Source organism: Mobula birostris, chromosome 7 (assembly GCF_030028105.1).
Source record: "Mobula birostris isolate sMobBir1 chromosome 7, sMobBir1.hap1, whole genome shotgun sequence".
NCBI classification, from domain to species: domain Eukaryota; kingdom Metazoa; phylum Chordata; class Chondrichthyes; order Myliobatiformes; family Myliobatidae; genus Mobula; species Mobula birostris.
The window spans coordinates 105,772,497-105,796,548 of record NC_092376.1 but is presented as its reverse complement, the minus strand read 5'-3'; the positions used below and the strand labels follow the sequence as shown (position 1 = coordinate 105,796,548).

General features: G+C 41.7%; 1 protein-coding gene across 1 annotated transcript in view; it reads right to left on the bottom strand.

Moving 5' to 3' along the window:
• LOC140200352 (dedicator of cytokinesis protein 2-like) overlaps positions 1–24,052 on the bottom strand; it is a 699,328-nt gene that overhangs the window by 65,253 nt on the left and 610,023 nt on the right. Inside the window, exons 39-40 of the mRNA XM_072263559.1 lie at positions 20,976–21,065; positions 19,487–19,591 (exon numbers count right to left, since the gene is read on the bottom strand). Of these exons, the coding sequence (XP_072119660.1) occupies positions 19,487–19,591; positions 20,976–21,065 (195 nt within the window). The remainder of the gene's footprint in view (positions 1–19,486; positions 19,592–20,975; positions 21,066–24,052) is intronic.

Sequence of the window (24,052 nt, the reverse complement as noted above, 5' to 3'; positions counted from 1 at the left end):
CTGCCCATTACACCGCTAGCGTGTAGAGCATCAATGAAGGTCCCACCCCCTGTCTGTTTAGAAGGATTCTTCATTGTTATTTTCATAACAATTGTTTTTTGACTAATCAGGGTTGTTAGCCCTGAGTTGAACCACCAAACCTGGCGGACCAGTGGACCATTCTTAGTCAGGCCTCTACCCTTTGATCTGTTTGGAATGGGTGACCCTACAAAGAGCTAAAGCACAAGGGCCTGACTCCAGTCCACATAGCTTTCTGGGTCATTGAGGCACACAAGGCTCCAAACCCTACAACAAAGTTGTGGTCACTTAAGTGGCTACTTTATTTGCTACCTCCTGGACCTAATGTAATGAGTATTCTGAGATGCTCTAATGAACACCACTGTGATTGAAAGTCCTAAGATATCAGCAGTTTCTGAGACACTCAAATCACCTTGTCCAGTTCCAACAATCAATCCATAGTCTAAGTTACTTAAGTCACACTTCTTCCCCCATTATTGTGTTTGGCCTGAATAACTGTACTACTTGACCATGGCTCCATGCTTTTATACATTGAGTTGTTACCATTTGATTGGCTGATTATGTATTTGCATAACGAGCCAGTCAGTGTACAGGTGTGCCTAGTAAAGTGACCATTGAGTGCAGGAGCCTCAAGCCTCACGCCACCAGATTGAAGAACAGCTATCTCCCTACAAACAGAATGACTCATTAGTACTTAGCATCATTACGAACACTTTAAACACTTGGTCTTTTTTGTTCAAATTTTATTTCTTGTCAGATTTATGCATAATTTAAGTTTAAATTATGTTTTTTTCGTGAATGTTGCTTACGTGATTCTATGCACCTGCGATGCTGCTGCCGAGTAGGCTTTTCACTGTAACTATGCAAATGACAACTAACTAGATTGTCTTTTAAAAAGCCATCAAGCTTATTTTCCTACTAAAAGAGATCATACTTTTACCAAGCCTGCAATCTTTCTCCCCAGCTCCAAGCTTTCCCTGTACTTCTGAAATATATTCTCCAAAACATCACCATCAACTTACATTTGATTCTTTTGCCAATTATCTTCAAAAAGGCCTTGGGTACGGAGGCAACTAATCTATCGCCACATCTTTGGGATCTGTGAATTACCTGGAGCACCCAGGAAAAACCACCCAGACATGGGACGAATATAAAAATACCACAAAGAAAATGCATAGAGTTAAAGTTGAACTCAGGTCTCTGGAACATACATGAATTGCTAAGCCATCTTCATTTGTGTAGAAGTTTGGTATAGGTCCCAAAATCCTAAGAACTTTTTACAGGGGCACAATTGAGACATCCTGACTGGCTGCATCACTGCCTGGTATGGGAACCGTACCTCTCTTAATCGCAGGACTCTGCAGAGAGTGGTGAAGACAGCCCAACGCATTTGTAGTTGTGAACTTCCCATGATTCAGGACAATTACAAGGACAAGTGTGTAAAAAGGGCCGTTAGATCTTTGAGGACCCGAGTCACCCCAACTACAATCTATTCCAGCTGCTGCCATCCAGGAAACCCTAACCCAGCCCTAGCCCTAATCCTAACCCTAACCTTAGTCCTACCCCTAACCCTAGCCCTAATCTTAACCCTAACCCTAGCCCTAACCCTAGCCATAACCCTAATGCCAGTCACTCATATACATCTACCAGCCCAACACTCAAACCTAATCCTAACGTCCAAGGGGGCACACACCCCTGACAAACCCTAGGCACATCCTGATTATCCCTGGCCACACCCCCACAAACCCTAGGCAAACCCTGATTAACCCTGGCCACACCCCCACAAACCTGATTACCTTGTTCAGGAAGGGCAAGATCCAAGAAAGGGAAGTGATGGACCTTGTTAATGAAGGCGTGGGCCAGATCAAAGTGGCAGGGTTGTGTGAAATTGAATCTCAAATGAGGAGATCAAAAAGCACAAGAGGGCTGATTTGCTCACTGCCCGTATACTCTCAACCTAACCCTAACCCTAACGTCCAAGGGGGCAGACACCCCCACAAACCCTAGGCACATTCCGATTATCCCTGGCCACACCCCCACTAACCGTAGGCACACACCGATTAACCCTGGTGTGAGCAAAATTATCTGCAACTTAATGTGAAAAAGACTAAGGAGCTGGTGGTAGACCTGAGGAGAGCTAAGGCACCGGTGACCCCTGTTTCCATCCGGGGGTCAGTATGGACATGGAGGATTACAAATACCTGGGGATATGAATTGACAATAAACTGGACTGGTCAAAGAACACTGAGGCTGTCTACAAGAAGGGTCAGAGCCATCTCTATTTCCTGAGGAGACTGAGGTCCTTTAACACCTGCCGGATGATGCTGAGGATGTTCTACGAGTCTGTGGTGGCCAGTGCTATCATGTTTGCTGTTGTGTGCTGGGGCAGCAGGCTGAGGGTAGCAGACACCAACAGAATCAACACTCATTCGTAAGGTCAGTGACGTGGTGGGGATGGAACTGGATTCACTGATGGTGGTGTCTGAAAAGAGGATGCTTTCCAAGTTGCAAGCCATCTTGGAAAATGTCTCCCATCCACTACATAATGTACTGGTTGGGCACAGGAGTACATTCAGCCAGAGACTCATTCCACCGAGATGCAACACAGAGCGTCATAGGAAGTCATTCCTGCCTGTGGCCATCAAACTTTACAACTCCTCCCTTGGAGGGTCAGACATCCTGAGCCAATAGGCTGGTCCTGGACTTATTTCCTGGCATAATTTACATATTACTATTTAATTATTTATGGTTTTATTACTATTTAATTATTTATGGTGCAACTGTAGCGAAAACCAATTTCCCCTGGGATCAACAAAGTATGACTATGACTGAATAGTACCGCAGCATAAAAGCAAGGGCCAACTGTTGTCTACATGGACCTTAGCAAAGCACTTAACAAGGTCCCTCATGGGAGGTTGTTCAAGAAGGTTCAGTCACTTGGAATTGAAGATGAGGTAATAAATTGGATTTGACATTGGCTTTGTGAGAGAAGCCAGAGAGCGGTAGCAGATGGCTGGCTCTCTGACCGGAGGCCCGTGAATAGTGGAGTGTGTAGGGATTGGTGCTGTGGTAATTGTTGTTTGTCATCTATATCAATGGTCTGGATTTGCAAATTTGCAGATGACACCGAGATTGGGGGTTTAGTGGAACAGTGAGGAAGGCTATTATGGCTCGCAGTGGGATCTGGATCAGCTGCAAAAATGGGCTGAAAAAAGGAAGATGGAATTTAATACAGACAAGTGTGAGATGTTGCGCTTCAGAAGGACCAACCAGGATAGGTCTTACACAATGAATGGTAGGGCACTGAGGAGTGTGGTAGAGCAAAGGATCTAGAAATGCACGTCCATAATTGGTTGAAATTGGCATAATGTAGATAGCGTCGCTAAAAAAACCTTTTGGCATGTTGGCCTTCATAAATTAAAGTATTGAGTACATGAGAAGGGATGTTATGTTCAAGTTGCATAAGACATTGATGGGGCCACATTTGAAGTATTGTAAAGAGATTTGGTCACCTACCTACAGGAAATATGTAAATAAGTTTGAAAGAGTACAGATGAAATCTACAAGGATATTGCTGAGTCTGGAGGACCTGAATTATAAGGGAAGATTGAATAGGTTAGGACTGTATGATTTGGAACTTAGAAGATTTAGAGGAGATTTGATAGAAGTATACAAGATTATGAGGGGTATAGATAGGGTAAATCCAAACAGGCTTTTTCCAGAGGTTGCGTGGCACTAAAACCCAATGGTTAAGAGTGAAAGGTGAAAAGTTTAAGGGGAACATGAGGGGATTCTTCTTCAATCAGCGGGTTGTGAGAGTGTGGAATGAGCTTCCAGCACAATTCATGCAAGCAAGCACAATTTCAACCTTTAAGAGAAGTTTGGGACGGTACATGGATGGTATGGATATGGAGGACTATGGTCCCAATGCAAGTCAATGGGAGTAGGCAGTTTAAATGGTTTGGCACAGACTAGATAGACTGAAAGGCCTGTATCTGTGCTGTAGTTTTCTATGATTCTGCGGCTCTAAATAACTTGGAAGCATAGTTATTGTTACAATACTCTCCATTTTCCACAAGGTGAACATCTGCAAATGACCTGGATTGTATGAACTTGATTTGACCAAATGATAGCTCTTCCAATGTTGCAACACTCCCCTAGTAAAGCACTTAGAGTCAATTTTTATATTAGATTACTTAATCTGCAGGGTGAATCCTTCATCTGAATACTAGCACTTAACTTTTCCTTTGATACCTCTGGAATTACTTTTGAGTTAGTTAATTCATTGAACAATGGAAAAAATCCCTGTACTAAATATTTGTGCAGAGAAAAATTTGAAAGAATATATAAACACAAGGAATTCTGCAGATGCTGGAAATTCAAGCAACACACATCAAGGTTGCTGGTGAACGCAGCAGGCCAGGCAGCATCTCTAGGAAGAGGTACAGTCGACGCTTTGGGCCGAGACCCTTCGTCAGTCGAAAGAATATAGCTCACTTTTCATCCGTAGCTATGAAGTGTAAATTTCAATATACTGGGCTGGTCTTAGGTCAAACAATCTTTGACCATATGTGTTGAATGAGGAGAAATCTATTTAAGTGAACTCGCTGAATTGCAATTGCATTTGTAGGAAATGTTAATTTTTTTGAACCAATCTTCTAGATCACGTGCCATAGCTCCAAACATTCCTACTCCTCACTCCACACTTCCATCCATCTTTTCTGGAGAATCACTTTCCATTTCTGTCACTGAAATTTTTTTCAGATTATCCAAATTCCAACACTTTGGGCAAAATTGGTTAAAACATCCAAGGTCCAGCTGAATGTGACTACCTTTTTTTGCCAGCTCTCTCCAGCTCAAGCCTGTCTACATGTTGAAAGTTGGGTGTTTTAGATGGACAGATGGTCAGTTGCCAATGCACTTGTACTCTTGTCTGATGCAGAAAACAACTGAACTTGGAACCACAATACTATTTCTCTGAATGGGACTGACAACCATTTGAAAAAATAGCACAGAGGATTACCAAAAGAAAATGCTGCAGCTAGTCGTCAGGCTAGGCAGCATTTATGGAAATAGCTAATAATCAGTTCAATGACCCTCTATCAAAACAGATGAAACAACATTGACTTGATACCTTAGCTCAGTATTTCTCTTACCATATCATGGAACTGACAGAAGGTATCTCAGTTGGGCCTTAGATCTTTCAATTTGTAGTAATTTTAGAATATGGTGTGAGAATGGCTATGTTACTGACTTGGACAAATTATTGGGAGCCATGTGTTTGAATTGCAAAGTGGAAAGTGGAGAATCTCCATATAGAAAGTTAATTAAATGAGTCTGACTTCAGGTTGTTAGCAAGATTGTTGTAAAAATGTACCAGAATACCATTAGTTTCAACAAAATTATGGAGAAGGATAGGACAGGACCTAGGACTGAGATTTTTGATTGGAGAAAGGCTAGCTTTGAGGAGATGCGAAAGGACTTAGAAGGAGTGGATTGGGACAATTTGTTTTATGGGAAGGATGTAATAGAGAAATGGAGGTCATTTAAAGGTGAAATGTTGAGGGTGCAGGGTCTTTATGTTCCTGTTAGGTTGAAAGGAAAGGTTAAAAGTTTGAGAGAGCCATGGTTTTCAAGGGATATTGGAAACTTGGTTCAGAAAAAGAGAGGACAAGATATCCCCTAGAACCTTGAGGGAAGTTGGTGTGGAAATAGCAGGGGCTCTGACAGAAATATTTCAAATGTCATTAGAAACAGGGATGGTGCCAGAGGATTGGCGTATTGCTCATGCGGTTCCATTGTTTAAAAAAGGTTCTAAGAGTAAACCTAGCAATTATCGGCCTGTGACTTTGACGTCAGTGGTGGGTAAATTGATGGAAAGTATTCTTAGAGATGGTATATATAATTATCTGGATAGACAGGGTCTGATTAGGAACAGACAACATGGATTTGTGCATGGAAGGTCACGTTTGACAAATCTTATTGAATTTTTTGAAGAGGTTACTAGGAGAGTTGATGAGGGTAAAGCAGTGGATGTTGTCTATATGGACTTCAGTAAGGCCTTTGACAAGGTTCCACACAGAAGGTTAGTTAGGAAGGTCCAATTGTTAGGCATTAATATTGAAGTAGTAAAATGGATACAGCAGTGGCTAGATGGGAGACGCCAGAGAGTGGTGGTGGATAACTGTGTGTCAGATTGGAGGACGGTGTGTAGCGGTGTGTCTCAGGGATCTGTACTGGATCCAATGTTGTTTGTCATATATATATATATATATATGACATATAGGTGGCGTTGTGGATAATGAAGTAGGTTTTCAAAGCTTGCAGAGAGATTTAAGCCAGTTAGAAGAATGGGCTGAAAGAAAGCAGATGGAGTTTAATGCTGAAAAATGCGAGGTGCTACATTTTGGTAGAGCTAATCAAAATAGGCCATACATGGTAAATGGTAGGGCATTGAAGAATGCAGTAGAATGGAGGGATCTAGGAAAAATAGTGCATATTTCCCTGAAGGTGGAATCTCATGTGGATAGGGTGGTGAAGAAAGCTTTTGGTATGCTGGCCTTTATTAATCAGAGCTTTGGGTATGGGAGTTGGGATGTTATGTTGAAATTGTATAAGGCATTGGTAAGGCCAAATTTGGAGTATTGTGTACAGTTCTGGTCACCAAATTATAGGAAAGATGTCAATAAAATTGAGAAAGTACAGAGGAGGTTTACTAAAATGTTGCCTGGTTTGGTTTCATCTCCTAAGTTACAGAGAAAGGTTGAACAAGTTAGGTCTTTATTCTTTGGAGCATAGAAGGTTGAGGGGGGACTTGATAGAGGTATTTAAAATTATGAGCGGGATAGATAGAGATGATGTGAATAGGCTTTTTCCATTGAGAATGGGGGAGATTCAAACAAAAGGACATGAGTGTGGTACTGAATTCTTTCAGGCTCAGAATATTTCAAAGTAAATGACAACTGGTGAAGGTCTGTTGTTACTGCTGCAATGTGGGAAACGTGTCATCTGGCATCACCCAACGGAGGAATAAAACCCTTGGATTAATATCTCAGCTGAAACACAACAGTGCCAGGATTGTATCAGAACGTGATCTGAAATCAAACTTCTGAGCCTCAGAGGGTGTGACCATTGACATGCCACTGTTACTTATTACTGAAAGAGGAATGGGGTCCAAATTCCTTCTATTGTTCCATATTAATCTTCTGTTCCTGAAAGGTCTTCCACTGGGGAGAGTATCAGATTTGGTTCTGTGGTGCTTTGCACAGCCATATTCCTCATTGTCCTGTGTCGTGGTTCAGGTGCAAAATAAAGTCCTTTCCTAGGGCTTAACCAACCCCATTATTCAGCAAGCTGGTGTCTTCAGGAGAGAAGGGTAAGGCCCAATCAACCTGGTGAAGGATGGGGAGGGAAGTAATGACTTAATAATAAAACAAATATGAAAGCATTGGTGAGTAGCAACATTGTTCGTTTGGATAAACATACATCTGAATACTAATAAACTCCACAATAATGCGTAGAAGTATTCAGTGTAACATCTTGGCTGCAGAAGTAAGTTTAGTTGATTTTAGTGTACTGTATGTGTACAACCACTGTTCAATGGAGGCACAGTTTGATATTTAAAAGTTTGAAACTGAGATGAAATTGTGAGGGGCACAGATAAAGTGACTAGACTTTTTCAAGAAATAGAGGGCAAAGGTTTAAGGTGAGAGAGGAAAGATTTAATAGGAATCTGTGGAGCAATTTTTTTCCACAAAAGGTGGTATCGGTGTGGAATGAGTTGCCAGGGGCAATAACAACTTTTAAAGGTCAGTTGGAGATGTACATAGGTTGGAAAGTTTTAGAACAGGGGTGTCAAACTCCCGGTCCAATCTGGCCCACAACATGATTTGGGGAAAAAAAGTATATTCACAATCATTTATTATGTATCTGTGCAGCAGCTGCTCTCTCTCCCACCGCTGTCTGTGCCGCCTGCTGCGGGGACAGCTTGCTGTCTGTACTTAGAAAACAACAGGCGGCAGTTAACCACCCGCTGTGCATAAACACCTATCACCCTGCACTGAAGACCACCAGGGCCCCACTTACGTCGTCAGACACAGTATAAACACACAGAGTACTCAGGTAAGTAACACCTGTAGCAAGGCTGAGACTGTTTGCTGCTGTGGTTCAAAATGCTTTCCAAGAAAAGAAAAGTTGACATCGAAGGTCGGATATTCAACGATAATTGGAAAGATCGTTTTTCCCTCTGTGAGGTCAACGGCAAACCTGTGTGTCTGCTATGCTCTCAACGAGTGGCTGTGGCAAAAGAGTATAATATCAAACAACACTATGAGACGTAACACGGAGAAAAATATGACAAGTACGCAGGACGGCTCAGAACGCAAAAGGTAAACAAGCTTGAAACAGCTTTGAAAAAAACGGCAATCAGTGTTCACCAAAAGTCGAGAGACTCATGATGGAGCTGTCAAGGCCAGCCATATTATTGCCAACAAAATAGCTGCTGTGTCGAAGCCATACTCAGAGGGGGAATTCATCAAAGCATGCATGCTGATGGCAGCTGAGCTGGTGTGCCCTGAGAAGAGACAGGCTCTTGGTAATATCAGCTTGTCAAGAAATACTGTGGCAGAGAGAATCGGGGACCTTGCAGGAGATTTGAACAGTCAACTAAAAGACAAAGTGAAGTCATTTATTGCCTTCTCTATTGCAATTGATGAGAGCACCGACGTGACTGATGTAGCTCAATTGGGAATATTTATTCGTGATGTTGATGCATCTTTGACCGTTACTAAGGAGTTTGTGGAGATGGTGCCCATGACAAACACCACAACGGCGAACAATGTTTTCTCCAGCCTCGTCGAGGCCTTGGACAGACTGGGGGTTGACTGGAGTCACACTGTCAGCGTGGGAACAGACGGCGCACCGTCCATGGTTGGGAAAAAAGCAGGTGTTTTTGCGAAACTCAGAGAGAAAGTTCATACAGAGAATCCACAGCAGGAATTCTGGAATTTTCATTGTATTATACACCAAGAGGCGTTATGTAGCAGGAGCCTGAAAATGGGCAATGTCATGGATGTAGTAATCAAAACAGTTAATTTTATTAGAGCCAAGGGACTCAACAATCGGCAATTTGACACTCTTTTGTCGGAAAGTAATACTGGACACAGCCTACCCTACCACACTGAAGGCCGCTGGTTGAGCAGAGGGGTTGTGCTCAAACGTTTTTTTCAATTACGTGTGGAAATTGGACTATTCATGAATGAGAAAGGAAAGCCAGCGACAGAGTTGGATGACCCAGACTGGCTTCATGATCTTGCATTTTTGGTGGATATAACAGAGCACTTAAATGTGCTTAATGTTAAAATGCAAGGCCGCAACAAACTTGTTACGGAATACTACGACAGCAATTGTGCCTTTCAAATTAAGTTAGGCCTGTGGGAGATGTAACTATCCCGGAGCAACCCAGCTCATTTCCCCTCTTTGCAGTCTGTGCGTGTCGCTCATGGGAATAGTGACAACATGGGCAGGTACGAGGACAAAATATCACGGCTGAAGAATGAGTTTCAGAATCGTTTCGAAGTCTTCAGTCAGCTCGAGAAGGAATTCTCACTATTTTGCTCGCCGTTTGCCATCAACGCAGCATTAGATGTGCTGAAGGAACTCCAAATGGAACTAATTGAAATTCAGTGTAACTCGGCTTTGAAACATAAATTTGAGACTGTGGGTCTGGACTCATTCTATCAATACCTGGGACCGAAGTTCCCCAAGATGACAGACCTTGCCTCAAGGATCCTTTGCATGTTCAGGACAACATATCTCTGTGAGCAGGCGTTCTCCATAATGAAAATTAACAAATCCAAACTGCGCTGGCAGCTGACACACAGACATCTAAATGACATAATGAAAATCACAACTGCCCAGAAACTGGTCCCTGATGTTGACAGGCTGGTTAAAGCCAAGAGATGTTAGGTGTCTGGAAGCAGCAAGTGAAAAATGAGTGACACGTTCGATGCACTGCGACATGTAAGCAAAATGCATTATGGAATATTGAGTGTCATAATATTGTAATTCATTCATTTTCTGACTATTCTATTATTGTAAGTGTGATCTCTTCAATAAAAATTAGTGGCTAACTGTGTTCATTGTGTGAATTTGATTGCTGGAAGCAGGCTAATAAAAAGTAGGTGCAGTTGTGTAGCTTACATTTACAATTTGTTTCGTTAGGTCTACATTTGTGTCTACTAATGTTCAATTTCAAATGATTTATTAATGGAAAGGGCGTGGCTCACAAAACAATCTTAGCCAAAATAGCATTGTTTTTTCTCTCTCTCATTGCAACTTTCTTGTAGCCTACGACTGTAAGATAATACCAATAATAAAAATAATGCTTGATATGCAATCTTCATAAGAAACAAAATTCGTAAAGTGAAACACTTTGTAGTTATAGCAGAGACCGAGACACATGAGAGCAGGTTGAAGAAACGAAGGCAATGAAAGCTGTGGGCGAACGTGCGCGCACAACTGATTCGGCCCGCATGAAGTTGCATTTTGCCCAATCCGGCCCATGACCTAAAATGAGTTTCACACCTCTAGTATAGAAGGTTATGGGCTAAACACTGACAAATGGAAGCAGGTTGGACAGGGCATCTTGGTTGTCATAGACCAGTTGGGCCAAAGAGCCTTTCTGTGCTGTTTAACTATATGACTGTTTACAGTATTCTAATTATCTCTTCCTTTCTTCAGAAGCTCCTGCCTCATGTTCTGCCAAGTCCCAGTTCAATCCGTGTTGTCAACTGCAATTGTGTCTGTCTTCCTGTTCATTGTTTTACCCTCCTGTGTCAATACCAAAGGCAGGCTAGTTAGCAAAAGGGGAAGGAAGTACCTTCATCACAAGACCTACAGGTACTTGGGCTTCAGTCACCCAAATACAAAACAAGCCTTGTTTCTCGGGTTTAGGAAGGTGAAGTGGCAGAACAGCATCAAAGCCAGAGTTCACAAAACAGGGATTAGGGATGATGAATGCTGCAATTATAATGCTTCACTTGATTCTTTTCTCCTTATCCTTTATGTTAGTTCACAACTTTTCCATAGAGACACTATGGACAGATTGTTCCTTCAAGGCATGTGAGCTTATTCATTAAGGATTGAACCTGAGTAATGATAATTTTTTATATCCCATTTGTCAGCAAGTACCTTCTAATAGCCAGAATAAAGGGCTGAAGCAGGCTGTAGTTCTCCACACCAGTAAATAATCCCCAGTGGAAAGATACAGGGTGTAAAGCTGGTAATTTTAATGATAGCATCCATCATGCAAGATGTTTATTGCAAAAAAAAAGGTAGGTTTAGATTGGAACAAAATTGGTACAGTATAAACACAACAGTTTTACTATATTCCTGACAAAACTTCTAGGATGTACAAGTGACTGCAAATAATTGCAAAAATTAGTCTGCAGTGTCAACAAGATATTGGATGCTACAACACTTGGGAAGAAAAGTAAAAGATTTAAAGTGGAGCTCAGAGGAACCCAGAGGAGGTGTACACCTGGAATGTTCTGCCAGAGAGAGTGGTAAAAGCAGAGTTGCTGATAATACTTTAACAAGTGTCTAGAGGAGCATTAAAATTGCCTCAGCATAGAAAGTTATGGGCCAAGTCTCGGTGGATGGGATAAATACGGATGGTGCCCATTAGTTGAAATGGATGTGTTGTGGCAAATGGCTTGTTCCCATGCTCTCTGGCTCTATGACTCCTGGTTTAATCCATCCTCTGGACTAGCAAAGGAAGAAACAAGTGAACCTTAAGCATTTTATAACCTTTTTCAGCAACTTGTGTACTCAGATGGGTGAAGTCTACTCTTGACCCATTACGTCCAAAGCAACTAAACTGCCACAGCATTTTTCATCGGTTAGTGTCAGCGGTAGAATGTTGGGAAGTTCTGCTGCTCCACAAGTTCATAGGATACACAAGTAAGAAAACAAAAGAATGTTTTCATTTTCTGTTCTCTAACAATGGACTTTCCTTTGCCTCTCTCACTTCCATCAGTGTAGCTGTGTCCTTATATGCTTGCAGTTCTTCAAGTATATATGCTCAAGGAAGTCAAGAAAGGTAGACTAACTGCAACACTATTTCTATGATCATCGAGTAGTTGCCCTATGAGCTTAGAGTGGCTATGAAAATTCTGCCTCTTAAACACTTTGAGGGTGGATTTGAGTTCAGGACTTACAGTTACCAATTGCAACAAGAATGAGAGAGAAAAAGCCTAAAAAATGATTTACAACTTGCCCAGCACATGATTTTAAATCATTAATGTTAAATGCCTTCCTTTCCTCTGCACATTCCAGCCTGCTAACCTCCTCTCATAAGTTAATACGTTTTGCTAATGATACGATGTTAAAATGCATCCCAAGGTACACATGCAATAAGCAATGTAAAGCAAATATTGCACATTAAAACATCAGGAAGCTCAAATGTTGGGAACATAATTACATTACTTGCAAATTTCCTCAATCTTTTTATATCAGCATTATCAGTCTCTGAGTGTCACATTATTCAGCTCCTGGATTAAAGAGTAACACAAACTATTAAGTTGCAGAGTACCTGGAGGCATATGACAAGATAGGCAGAACTCAGCATGGATTCCTTAAAGGAAAATCCTGCCTGAAAAACCTATTATAATTTTTTGAGGAAATTACAAGTAGGCTAGACAAGGGAGATGCAGTGAATGTTGTATATTTGGATTTTCAGAAGGCCTTTGACAAGGTGCCACACATGAGGCTACTTAACAAGATAAGAGCCCATGGAATTACGGGAAAGTTACATACGTGGATAGAGCGTTGGCTGATTGGCAGGAAACAGAGAGTGGGAATAAAGGGGTCCTATTCTGGTTGGCTGCCGGTTACCAGTGGTGTTCCACAATGGTCCGTGTTGGGACTGCTTCTTTTTACATTGTACATCAATGATTTGGATTATGGAATAGATGGCTTTGTGGCTAAGTTTGCTGACGATACAAAGATAGGTGGAGGGGCCGGTAGTGCTGAGGAAACAGAGAGTCTGCAGAGAGAATTGGATAGATTGGAAGAATGGGCAAAGAAGTGGCAAATGAAGTACAATGTTGGAAAGTGTATGGTTATGCACTTTGGCAGAAGAAATAAATGGGCAGATTATTATTTAATTGGGGAGAGAATTCAAAGTTCTGAGATGCAATGGGACTTGGGAGTCCTCGTACAGGATACCCTTAAGGTTAACCTCCAGGTTGAGTCGGTGGTGAAGAAGGCGAATGCAATGTTGGCATTCATTTCTAGAGGAACAGAGTATAGCAGCAGGGATGTGATGTTGAGGCTCCATAAGGCGCTGGTGAGACCTCACTTGGAGTAGTGTGGGCAGTTTTGGTCTCCTTATTTAAGAAAGGATGTGCTGATATTGGAGAGGGTACAGAGAAGATTCACTAGAATGATTCCGGGAGTGAGAGGGTTGACAAATGAGGAACGCTTGTCTGCTCTTGGACTGTATTCCTTGGAGTTTAGAAGAATGAGGGGAGACCTCATAGAAACATTTCGAATGTTGAAAGGCATGGACAGCGTGGATGTGGCAAAGTTGTTTCCCATGATGGGGGAGTCTAGTACGAGAGGTCATGACTTAAGGATTGAAGGGCACCCATTCAGAACAGAAATGCGAAGAAATTTTTTTAGCCAGTGGGTGGTGAATCTATAGAATTTGTTGCCACAGGCGGCAGTGGAGGCCAAGTCATTGGGTGTATTTAAGTCAGATTGATAGGTATCTGAGTAGCCAGGGCATCAAAGGTTATGGTGAGAAGGCAGGGGAGTGGGACTAAATGGGAGAATGGATCAGCTCATGATAAAATAGCGGAGCAGACTCGATGGGCCGAATGGCCGACTTCTGCTCCTTTGTCTTATGGTCTTATGGTCTTAAGTTGATTCAAAACAGGTGTTCAATTATAGAATACTTTTGCCTTCAGGTGCGGATTGTGGTTATAGGAATCCATATAGACCACTTAGCCCTCAAACTTTTATCTCATTCCTAGTGCTGTCCTCTTTCCATGACCTTTAGCATCTTTGGCTAGCCAAAATCAATGGAACTCCAAATAAATATACCAGTTGAACAGATATCTACTGATAATTGGGAGAGAGTTTCAAAATTCAGACCTTTTTATATGAAAACGAGCTTCCTAACTTTTATACATAATGTCCTCGCTCTGATTTTAAGATTATGATCTACATAACCAGGCTTCCCATCAACAGAAGGCATTTCAAAGTTTCAAAGGTACAATCTAATGTCAGAGAAATGTATACAATATACATCCTGAAATGCTTTTTCTTCGCAACCATCCACAAAAACAGAGGAGTGCCCCAAGAATGAACGACAGTTAAATGGTAGAACCCCAAATTCACCCCCCCACCAGCTCCCCTCCCTCCCGCGTGTAAGCAGCAGCAAGCAACAATTCCACCCCCCCCTTCCCCACTGGCAAAAATAAAGTGCACCTACTACCAGCACTCAAGCATGAGCAAAGCAATAGCAAAGACACAGACTTGCATTGTTCACTAAAGACTACATTGTTCACTCGATATTTCGACATGCTGCAGGCTCTCTCTCTCTCCTAATAAGGGAGAAAGAGATGACTCCATTTTCCAGTGAGCAGGGAGACATAACAAATAACTTGCTGGTTTACGATGTTAAAAGTCCATTATGTTGCTTTTTTCGAGCTCTGTGCCTGAAGATCACAAGGATCTCGGGTCCCCAGGCACACAGCAGATGTTCCGACTTCCCCCAATGACACACGGGTCTCCTGTGGCGACACCGACCCTTGATCCGCCCGTCTCCAGTTCCTTGAGACCCCAGGCTTCTGAATCTATGCCGAAATCTTAGGCCGAGCCTTTGGCATGTCGAATAGTGGCCGATTATGGAACCCCGAGAGTGGGTCCCATTCCCGCAAAGAACTGTAGTCAGCAAGTAATTCCAGGTCAAATTATTCAATTAATTAATTTAAATAAACACTGAATGAGCTTCTAACCTTTTAAATTCCAAGAAATACCAACCTGATGGATCTACCTTTGTAACTTAACCCTTGAAGCCCTGTTAAAATTCTGCTGATGTTACAATATGTTAATTCAAATGAAATAGTATGTTTTCTGATGTGTGATGTTCAGAATATCCCATTGCAGCCAATAAGGTTCAGAATGGACTTGCAGAACCTCAACTTTAGTGAGGCTTTGCAACAATTTAATTTTAATAAGCCGCAGCCATTACTGGTTTCCTTGAAATGGAACCTTATCCACTGTAAACTCTGATGCTAGTTCATTAACAAGACTCTCATTTCCATGATTTCATTTGCAATGTTTCCATTCTGTTTTCAAAGAGCAGATATTTCCCCTCATTATTCTACTTCTTCTAAAATAAGAATGACAGAGGAAGTGGTAGAGTGGTAGAGGAAGTGGTACAGATGGGTACAATTGCAACACTAGAAAGGAAATTGGACATGAACAGGAAAGATTTAGAATGACATGGCCAATTCCAGGGTTGCTTCAGTTCAGCAACTTCGCCAGTATGGTCAGCTTTCGGTCAAGGGCATGTTTCTATGCTGTGAAGCTCTATGACTCGGTAAGTGCAATTTGGTCATGTTCATCTAGGCTTTCCTTAAAGTTGGTTTTCTTCTTCCCTTCTTGCAGTATCAGTAACTTTCTCACCTCCTTTGCTTTTCTCACTCCCCAATAAAAGAGTTTACAATTTTTATGCAACTTTCTTTGCATGTTATATGTCTTATCTATGTGATGTGCAAGGCTGATTTATTTGCAAAGTAAGAATTGTTCCCTTGGGAGATGTATTGGAAACATGCCAAGTTAAATTCATTTTTGAACATCTCCCACATGTTTTTTTTCTGCATTTTAAAGATTTGATCATATTGTACACTAAATCATTGCATTACATGACAGAATCTCTAGGTCACCAACTCCCACCCACTTTCTGGTTCATATGAAAAGTAGAGATTCCCACTAAATAACTCTGCTTTGTCTCCAGCCTTTCTATCATCTGTCTGAATATATTCTATTGCTGTGAGGATATTGTGTCACATTCTCCCTAAATCCACTTTTCCAATCACAGACCATCCATCGTTGTATCCCCTGAGCTATATTCTCTCTACTCATTGTAACGTTGAACACCAAATAATTTCTTTTGCTCTTTTCCTCCCCTACCCTTTCGACACACTTCATAATCTGGGAAATTGAATTCTCAATCAAGAAGCAAAGTTACTTTCCATGGTATTTTATTGTGATATTTGGAAGTGACTTTAAAAATTATCCATATCAAGGCCTGTTCTCAATTGTCTGTCTGTTAATACATTTTTATGTTTCCTGAATGACTCACATAAAAATTAGAAAACTTTCCCAGTAACAGGTTCTTTACTCACTAATGTGTGTCAATACTGGTTAGATGGCTTGAAAATTTAATTTTCATCATTAACGTGGCCCTTTCCTGAGGTTATGAATACTTATTCTGATATTTACATTTTTCCCATGATATTTGTTGATAAATTAGAGTTACAGATAGACATTTTCAAAATCAGTGTAAGTTTAGGCATCGCTTCCCATTTATATCCCAGTGGAAAATTTATAGCACTAAGACATGAACTGGTTTAATATATGATAAATTAGAGGAAACTTATTTAATAAATTCCAAACGTACATCAGAGTTTCTTTGTTCTAGCTGAGTATCACAGAGTGTAGTGAATGAGTCAGATGTTGTGGTCTCAAAAGAATCCAGAATGTATCTTACAAACACAAGAAAGTCTCCAGATGCTGGAAATCCAAACCAACACACACAAAATGCTGGAGAAACTCAGCAGGTCAGGCAGCATCTATGGAAAAGAGTAAACAGTCAATGTTTCATGCTGAGACCCTTCTTCAAGGCTGAGATGGAAGGGGGGAGATGTCTGAATTAAAAGGTGGGGGAAGGGGAAAGAAGCTAGCTGGAACGTGATAGGGGAAGTCAGGTGGATGGGAAAGGTTACAGTCGGAGAAGAAACAATCTGATAGGAGATGAGAATGGACAATAGGAGAAAAGGAGAGAGGAGGGAACCTAAAGGAAAGTAATAGGCAGATGAGAGGAACTAAAAGGTCGGAGTGTGGAATAGAGGAAATTTTGTTCACTGGAAGAAGAAATTAAGATTCATACCATCAGGTTTGGAGGATGTAATTCTGATTCCCATTCCCATACCAATGTGTCGATCTGTAGCCTCCTCTGGTGCCAAGATGAGGCCACCCTCAGGGTGGAGGAACAACACCTTGGGTAGCCTACACCATTTGGGTAGCCTCCAACCTGATGGTATGAAAATCAATTTCTCCTTCCAGTGAACAAAATTCCCACCCCGGCCTCTCTATTGTCCACTCAGCCTGACCAGCTGAGATCTCCAGCATTTCGTGTGTGTTACTTCAGAAGAAATCTTGATTCAGTGGGTTGACTGATGATGGAGACTCTTTAGCAAGTTATCAAGAATACTGAGAACCAACACTAAGGCAGCACGGTGGTGCTGTTAGTGGAGCTGACATCTCATAGCTCCAGCAATCAATTTCAGTCCTGATCTCTGGTACTCCCCGTGTGGGGCCTGTATATCCTTCTGGGACAATGTGGGTTTCCTCAGGTGCTCCAGTTTCCACATACATTCCATAGATTTGCAAGTGTTAGATCAATTGGCCACGGTAAATTGCCCCTAAATGTGTAAGTGAGAGGTTATGTTGATGGATGCAGTATATGGGAAGAATAAAACTGTCTAAGCACAGGATTAGTATCATTGGGAACTTGCTGTTCGGTATGGACTCAGTGGACCAAAGGACAGAGGATAAAACACAAGGGATTCTGCAGATGCTGCAACTCTTCAGAAACACACACAAAGTGGTGGAGGAAGACAGCAAGGCAGGCAGCAGCTATGGAGGGGGAGAAACTGTCTACGATTGAACTGAGGCCTTTCATTAGGACTGGAAAGGGAGGAGGAAGAGGCTAGAATAAGAAGGTAGGGGCTGGGGAAGGAGCACGTTGGCAGATGATAGGTGAAAGCAGGTGAGGGAGAAGTGCGGGTGGATGGCGGAGTGGTAGAAGTACAAAATGGGAGGTGATAGGTGGAAGAGGTGAAGGGCTAAAGAAGAAGTAATCTGAGAGGCAAGGACAGTGGACCATGGAAGAAGCGAAAGGAGGAGGGGCACCAGGTGGAGATTATTGCCGGGGAAGAGAAGAAGTGAGACGGGAACCAGAATGGAAAATGGAAAAAGAGGTGGGGTGAGAAATGACTGGAAGTTCGAGAAATCAATGTTCATGTCATCAGATTACAGTCTACCCACACAGAATGTGAGATATTGCTCTCCAATCTGGGTGTAGCACACCATAGCAGTCAAGGAGGCCATGGACTGAATTGGAAGTGGGAAGTCAAATTGAAATGGGCAGTCACCAGGATATCCTGCTATTGTGGCAAAGGATGACATAGATTGGGGGATTACTTCATCATGCACCTTCACTCTGTCCATCACAAATAGTTGATAATATTACCAATTCTCTCTCTTCAGGCACAACCTTGTTACTGCCATCAACATCATTTTTTTCTCAGGAAAATTACTTATAATCCACGGGACCTATCAAATTATAGCTGGAGTCTAACCTCCCATTGCAAGTCCAGAGGAAGTATCTTGACCCATAAGGTCGACAGTCTTTTTCCCCCCTCCTTTGCTGCTTGACCAGTTGAGTTCCTCCAGCATGGAGCTCCCTTTCCTCCCTATAGTCTCAATAAGTGTTTTGCTTCCAGATCTATATTCATCCTCCCTGTGAACCCTATCATTAAGTTTCCCATATCTATAGAGTACTAAAGTTATTCATTTTGGGGTGCCTGCCATTTGTAGCCCTTGTTGTAACTGACTGCTCTGCTCACCTGTAATGCTTTGCCCCCCTGTTCAGCTGATTGGGTTCACACTCACCTGTTTCTCTGTTTACCTATTCATCATAGTCAGACAATGAACCACAATGCCTTCTCTTCAAGATCCCATAACATTACCTCCAAAGTTTTCCCAAAATCTAACTTTGACTCTCTGAAATTTCTCACCTTCTTGCTGTTACTCATCTGAAACCCTCTCAGGTTCTATGTGTGCATTGTTGCCCGTCATCTCTGTCTCACCATTAACACAAGTGATTCTGCAGATGCTGGAAATCCAGACTTTCTGCAGAAATTGTTTATGTTGTTTCATCATTAGTTCACTTAATGGTTCCTCAAATCATTAAAAGGTGAAGCTCCAACACCCAGTACTAAATGAGCCAAAGTTTTTACCCATCTAAATACTGGCAAGCTTAAACTGTATGTCTTAGACCATCATGCAAATACCTTTCCCCGTTCATCACTCTTGCCCATCTTTGCTTGATGAATTTACACAACACCATATGTCCATTCTGATTCCCAAAATTCTGAAATCAAAGACTCACCCTGAGGAATAGTGGGAAACCACGACCATAAAAACCAACAGCAAAGTAATCGGGAGTTGGCCGTAAGATTTTCATGATGTTTTCGTAGAACGTGGCTTGCTGTTTCTGTGGGTTGACAAGCAAAGATGTCAGTTATTTATGAAGAAATAAGTATAACATTGTGAGCAATATGCTTTTATCCTTATAATTTTTCTAAATACTCAGCACTTTAGTTACATTGTGAATGTCAGACTTTTATGTCTAACCAAACTATTGTTGAGACTGTTTTGTTGAGCACCTCTGTACCACCTGCCACAAGCGGGGTTTCCCAGTGGCCAAGCACTATAATTCCCACTTGCATTCCCATTCCAGCATGTCGCTCAATGGCCTCTGTTTGTGTGAAGATGTGACCACCCTTAGGGTGAAGAGCAACACCTTGTATTCTGTCTGGGTACCCTGCAACCTGATGGCATGAATATTGATTTCTCCTTCCAGTAAATACATTCCCCCCACTCCCACCTCCTCAGTTCCCCACTCTGACCTTTTACTTCTTCTACCTGTTACTTCCCCTGGATCCCCTCCTCCTTCCCTTTCCCTTTGGTCCACTCTCCTCTCCTATCAGATCCCTTCTTCTTCAGCCCCTCACCTTTCATCTCTGAATAGTGAGGTCAGGACAATGGAAGTAAATGTGCTCATCCAGAACAAGGTAAACTTTTTAAGCCTACTCCAGCTCTCTGCATATCTCTGTAGTAGAGTGCTCTTAAAGACTATATCTTAGTACAGCAAAGCGTTGAAAAGGAGGAAGTGTAGATGAATTGGAATTCAAGTAAATGTCACCCATGGTCTTGTTGAAGGCAAAGTGACTGACATTGAGTCCCTTTTGCTAAATTCTTACATCAGTGCTTTGAAAGGATGAAGGCAGTGGAGAACTATCCCTTTAAATATCGAAACAGTCTGCTCACTGTTTAGCCTGACTTGTGGGGCATTATACTAAGGTGAGATGTTGCAGAAACTAGCCTTCAACATCCAATTAGCCCTGAGCAGGGAGAAGTAGTAATCAAAGGGCTTAGTTTTCCCACAAAATATTAAGGACATATTTCTCTTTCACTGTGCCTGGGAACCACCTCTGGTCCACATGATCATCACACTTGTGTGGAAATTCTATCCCAGAAAAATGTAATTGGGCCTGCAGCTGTATTCACTGATCATACTGTTACAATGAAGCAAGGCTGTGTTTCAGGTTGCACTAACATCCTTGGTGTCTGCTACAGTGGATACCAACACAATCCCCTCAAGGAATTAGCAGACTCTGCTGCACCGTTCAGTGATTATGGAAAGAACAAAAGGCAAGAAAGTTGATGAGGGAAATATATGCACCTAACATATATCTGGCAGCCAATGGATTCCAGAGAAACATTCTTTAGAGCTTTTAAAAATATTTTGGAACTGACAGCTTGAGAATTGGCATCTTGAAGCATTTTGTCACAGCAGGCTGCTCATGGAAACTTACCAGATTCTGGCTGAGAAGCTCGTAGTCAAAAATTTCCATTTCAAACTGTTCTGCCAGCTCTTTGCAGAGGTTCAAGGCTTCCTCCCACATCTAAAAGAGAAGCAGTCTCATTAGCAAGAGGTCTCTGAGCTGTGACCATTTCAGGTAGAGTAATTTAATGGAGGACTGGTGGGTGTATACGTTAGTAAACCATTCCACTTCCTCTTACCACTTTTGCTCTATCTTTTCACCTCATATATTTGGGACTGAACATACATCTAACTAATGAAGAGCCTACTTTCAAATTAAAAGTGGATTTTGGGATGTACAATGTCTAGCATTGTGATTCTACAACTCATTCTCATTTTGTAAGTTGTGAAACAGCTCTTCATTTTGTGGAGATTAGTTGTATCTCAGTTGAGGAAGAGTCCCTTACAGTGAGCAGGGCAGTGGAAAAAGAGAACTCCCTGCCAATATCTGTTTTGGGCAGGCTGGGAGATAGTTGGAGATATATAGTAAAGACTTGAAGAGAGCACAAGAAACCAGGAGATGGAAGAGGTAATTCCAAAACCACAAGCTATCACTTCAGAGTGCTGATGACCAATGGAATGATGCCCTACAGGAGGTGATGTCTTTCAGAGGTGATATGAAACAAGGGGCATTGAGTATAAGAGTAAGGGAGTCATGTCGGAGCTCGATAAAACATTGGTTAGTCTGAACTTGGAGTATTGTGCACAATTCTCATCACCCATTGGAGGGAGGATGTGGAGGCTTAGGAAAGGGAGCAGAAGAGGTTTACTAGCATGCTGCCTGGATTAGAGAGTATAAACTATAAGGAGAGGTTGGACATGTTGAATTGTTTCCTCTGGAGCATTCAAGACTGAGAGGAGACCTGATATAAGATGATCTAAAATGATGACAGCTTATACAGGATGGACAGTCAAAACCTTTTTCCCAGTCGAAATGCCAAGTACTAGAGGACATGTATGTAAACTGAGTTCAAAGGAGATGTGTGGCACAAGTTTTTAACAGAGTGTTTGGAACAGGCTAACAGTGGTAGAGACGGAAGAAGATACACAAGTGGTGTTTATGAGGCTGTTAGAAAGACAAATGAATATGCAAGGATTGAGAAGATCTAGATCTAGTCATAGAAAAGCACAGCACAGAAACAGGTCCTTCGGCCCACCTAGTCCATGCCGAAACCTTTTAAACTGCCTCCTCCTCCCATCAACCCGCACTGGCACCACAGCCCTCCATATCCCTACCATCCATGTACCTATCCAGACTTGTCTTAAATGTTAAACCTAGCTGAAGAAATTTCATGTACATTTGTTCATGGACACTGAAGAAATCTACTTTACATGCAATGCACAGGAAAACCTGAACAGCTCAGGCAGAATCAATGGAAGGAAAAGAAAGTTCAAAGTTGCAGGTAAAGGCACTTTACTTGCATATCAACATTCTGATAAAGGATCTGCTTCCAGATAAATCATCTTGACCCAACATGTTGTCTGTCTATTTCCCTCCATAGATGCTGCCTGACCCGTTGAGTTACTCCAGCAGTTTGTGTGTTGCTCCGGATTCTAGCATTTGCAGTCTCTTGTATCTCCTTAGATACTTAGTGCAATTTGGCATTATGTTTGGAGTAGATATCATGGGAGAAAGAGCCTGTGTTGTGCTCTACTGTTCTATGTTCTGTGCTTAACTATGGCCATAACTGCCCCCTGAAGGAGGTATAAAGGCTCCCAAAGCACTAAAATAACAATAGGAAAAAAACAAGAAAAGGGAGAAGGAAATCTCCCTGGTACACTGATCAATATTCATCTCTCAATACACGTCATTAAAACTAGGTTATCTTATCATCACCTGATTACACTTCGTGAGACCTTACTGATTTATAACTTGGTTGCTGAATTGAATGCAAATTTTAAGTGATCGCACTGCAACCATTTTTAATTGACTCATTTGGGTTCTGAGATTGTTGAGATGACTCTTCCAAGATTTTTTCTTATTTTTTATTGCTTTCAATTTTTGTAATGATAGCTTAGTAATTTGTTGCTTTGGCCTGTCCATATATTTTTTGGCCTGAAAGGTTTCCCATGACTGTAACTGCAAAGATGGATTTATTGGTTGACTATATGCGTTGCATTTTCACGTGTATGCAAGGTCATGGCTGCCAAGACTAGTAGTCCTTAGTGCTTAGATCAAGTTGAAATTACTGCCGAGAGTCCTAATTGCATCACTCATGCTGACTGGCACATGCTGGGCACAGAATTGTATCACTCTTATTTGCAGGCACATGTCAGGTGCAAGATTGTATTAACCATATGTTTTGTCCAGAAATGTATCACCCATGCTGGCTGGCATATGTTGGCAAAATTGTCTTAGCCATCCTGATTGGCATATGTTTGGTCCTCAATTGTATCAAGATTGGTGCAGATTGGGTCCCAAAGCCTGCCTTATTAAATTTTCCTTCTTTTTTTTGCTTTGTCTTCTCCACCTAGTGAATGGCTTGTGTCTCTTTTAGCTACGTCAACAGTTTGGGGAATTAACTCACCCCCATAGACCCAACCAGAAATTTCTACTCTCCTTTCCTATCTCATGTGGAGGATACAACAATGAATAGAGAGACTGTATATAAACTGATAACAAGCAACATGGAAAAAATAAATAGAAACAGAATAGCAAGATTGCTTATAAAAACAGAAGCATTTCCATGAAATGAACAAAAGCAGGTAGAGTTTCACTTTCAGTTTGTCTGATTAGTAGCATAGTCATACCAGAACCTCAAGAGCAGTGCTCCCTGTGCAAATGGCTTATCCATTCTGAGGGTACAGCAACACTGAAAAGGTCACTGCGTCCACTGCCCGACAGTCCTTCAGGTCAGACACTAAACCAACATCCCATGGTCCTACTTGAAGAAGAGCTGTTAAGTTCTCTTGTATTCTTGATAACCTTCCACAATTTAGTATATTACACTAAAGCAATTTTTCTGACTGCCTTTTGTAAATCAAATGGCTGCCACTATAACTAATAAAAACAATTAATTTTTGGACTTGATAAGGCCTTAAAGGAAAATCTCCAGAGGAACAAAATGT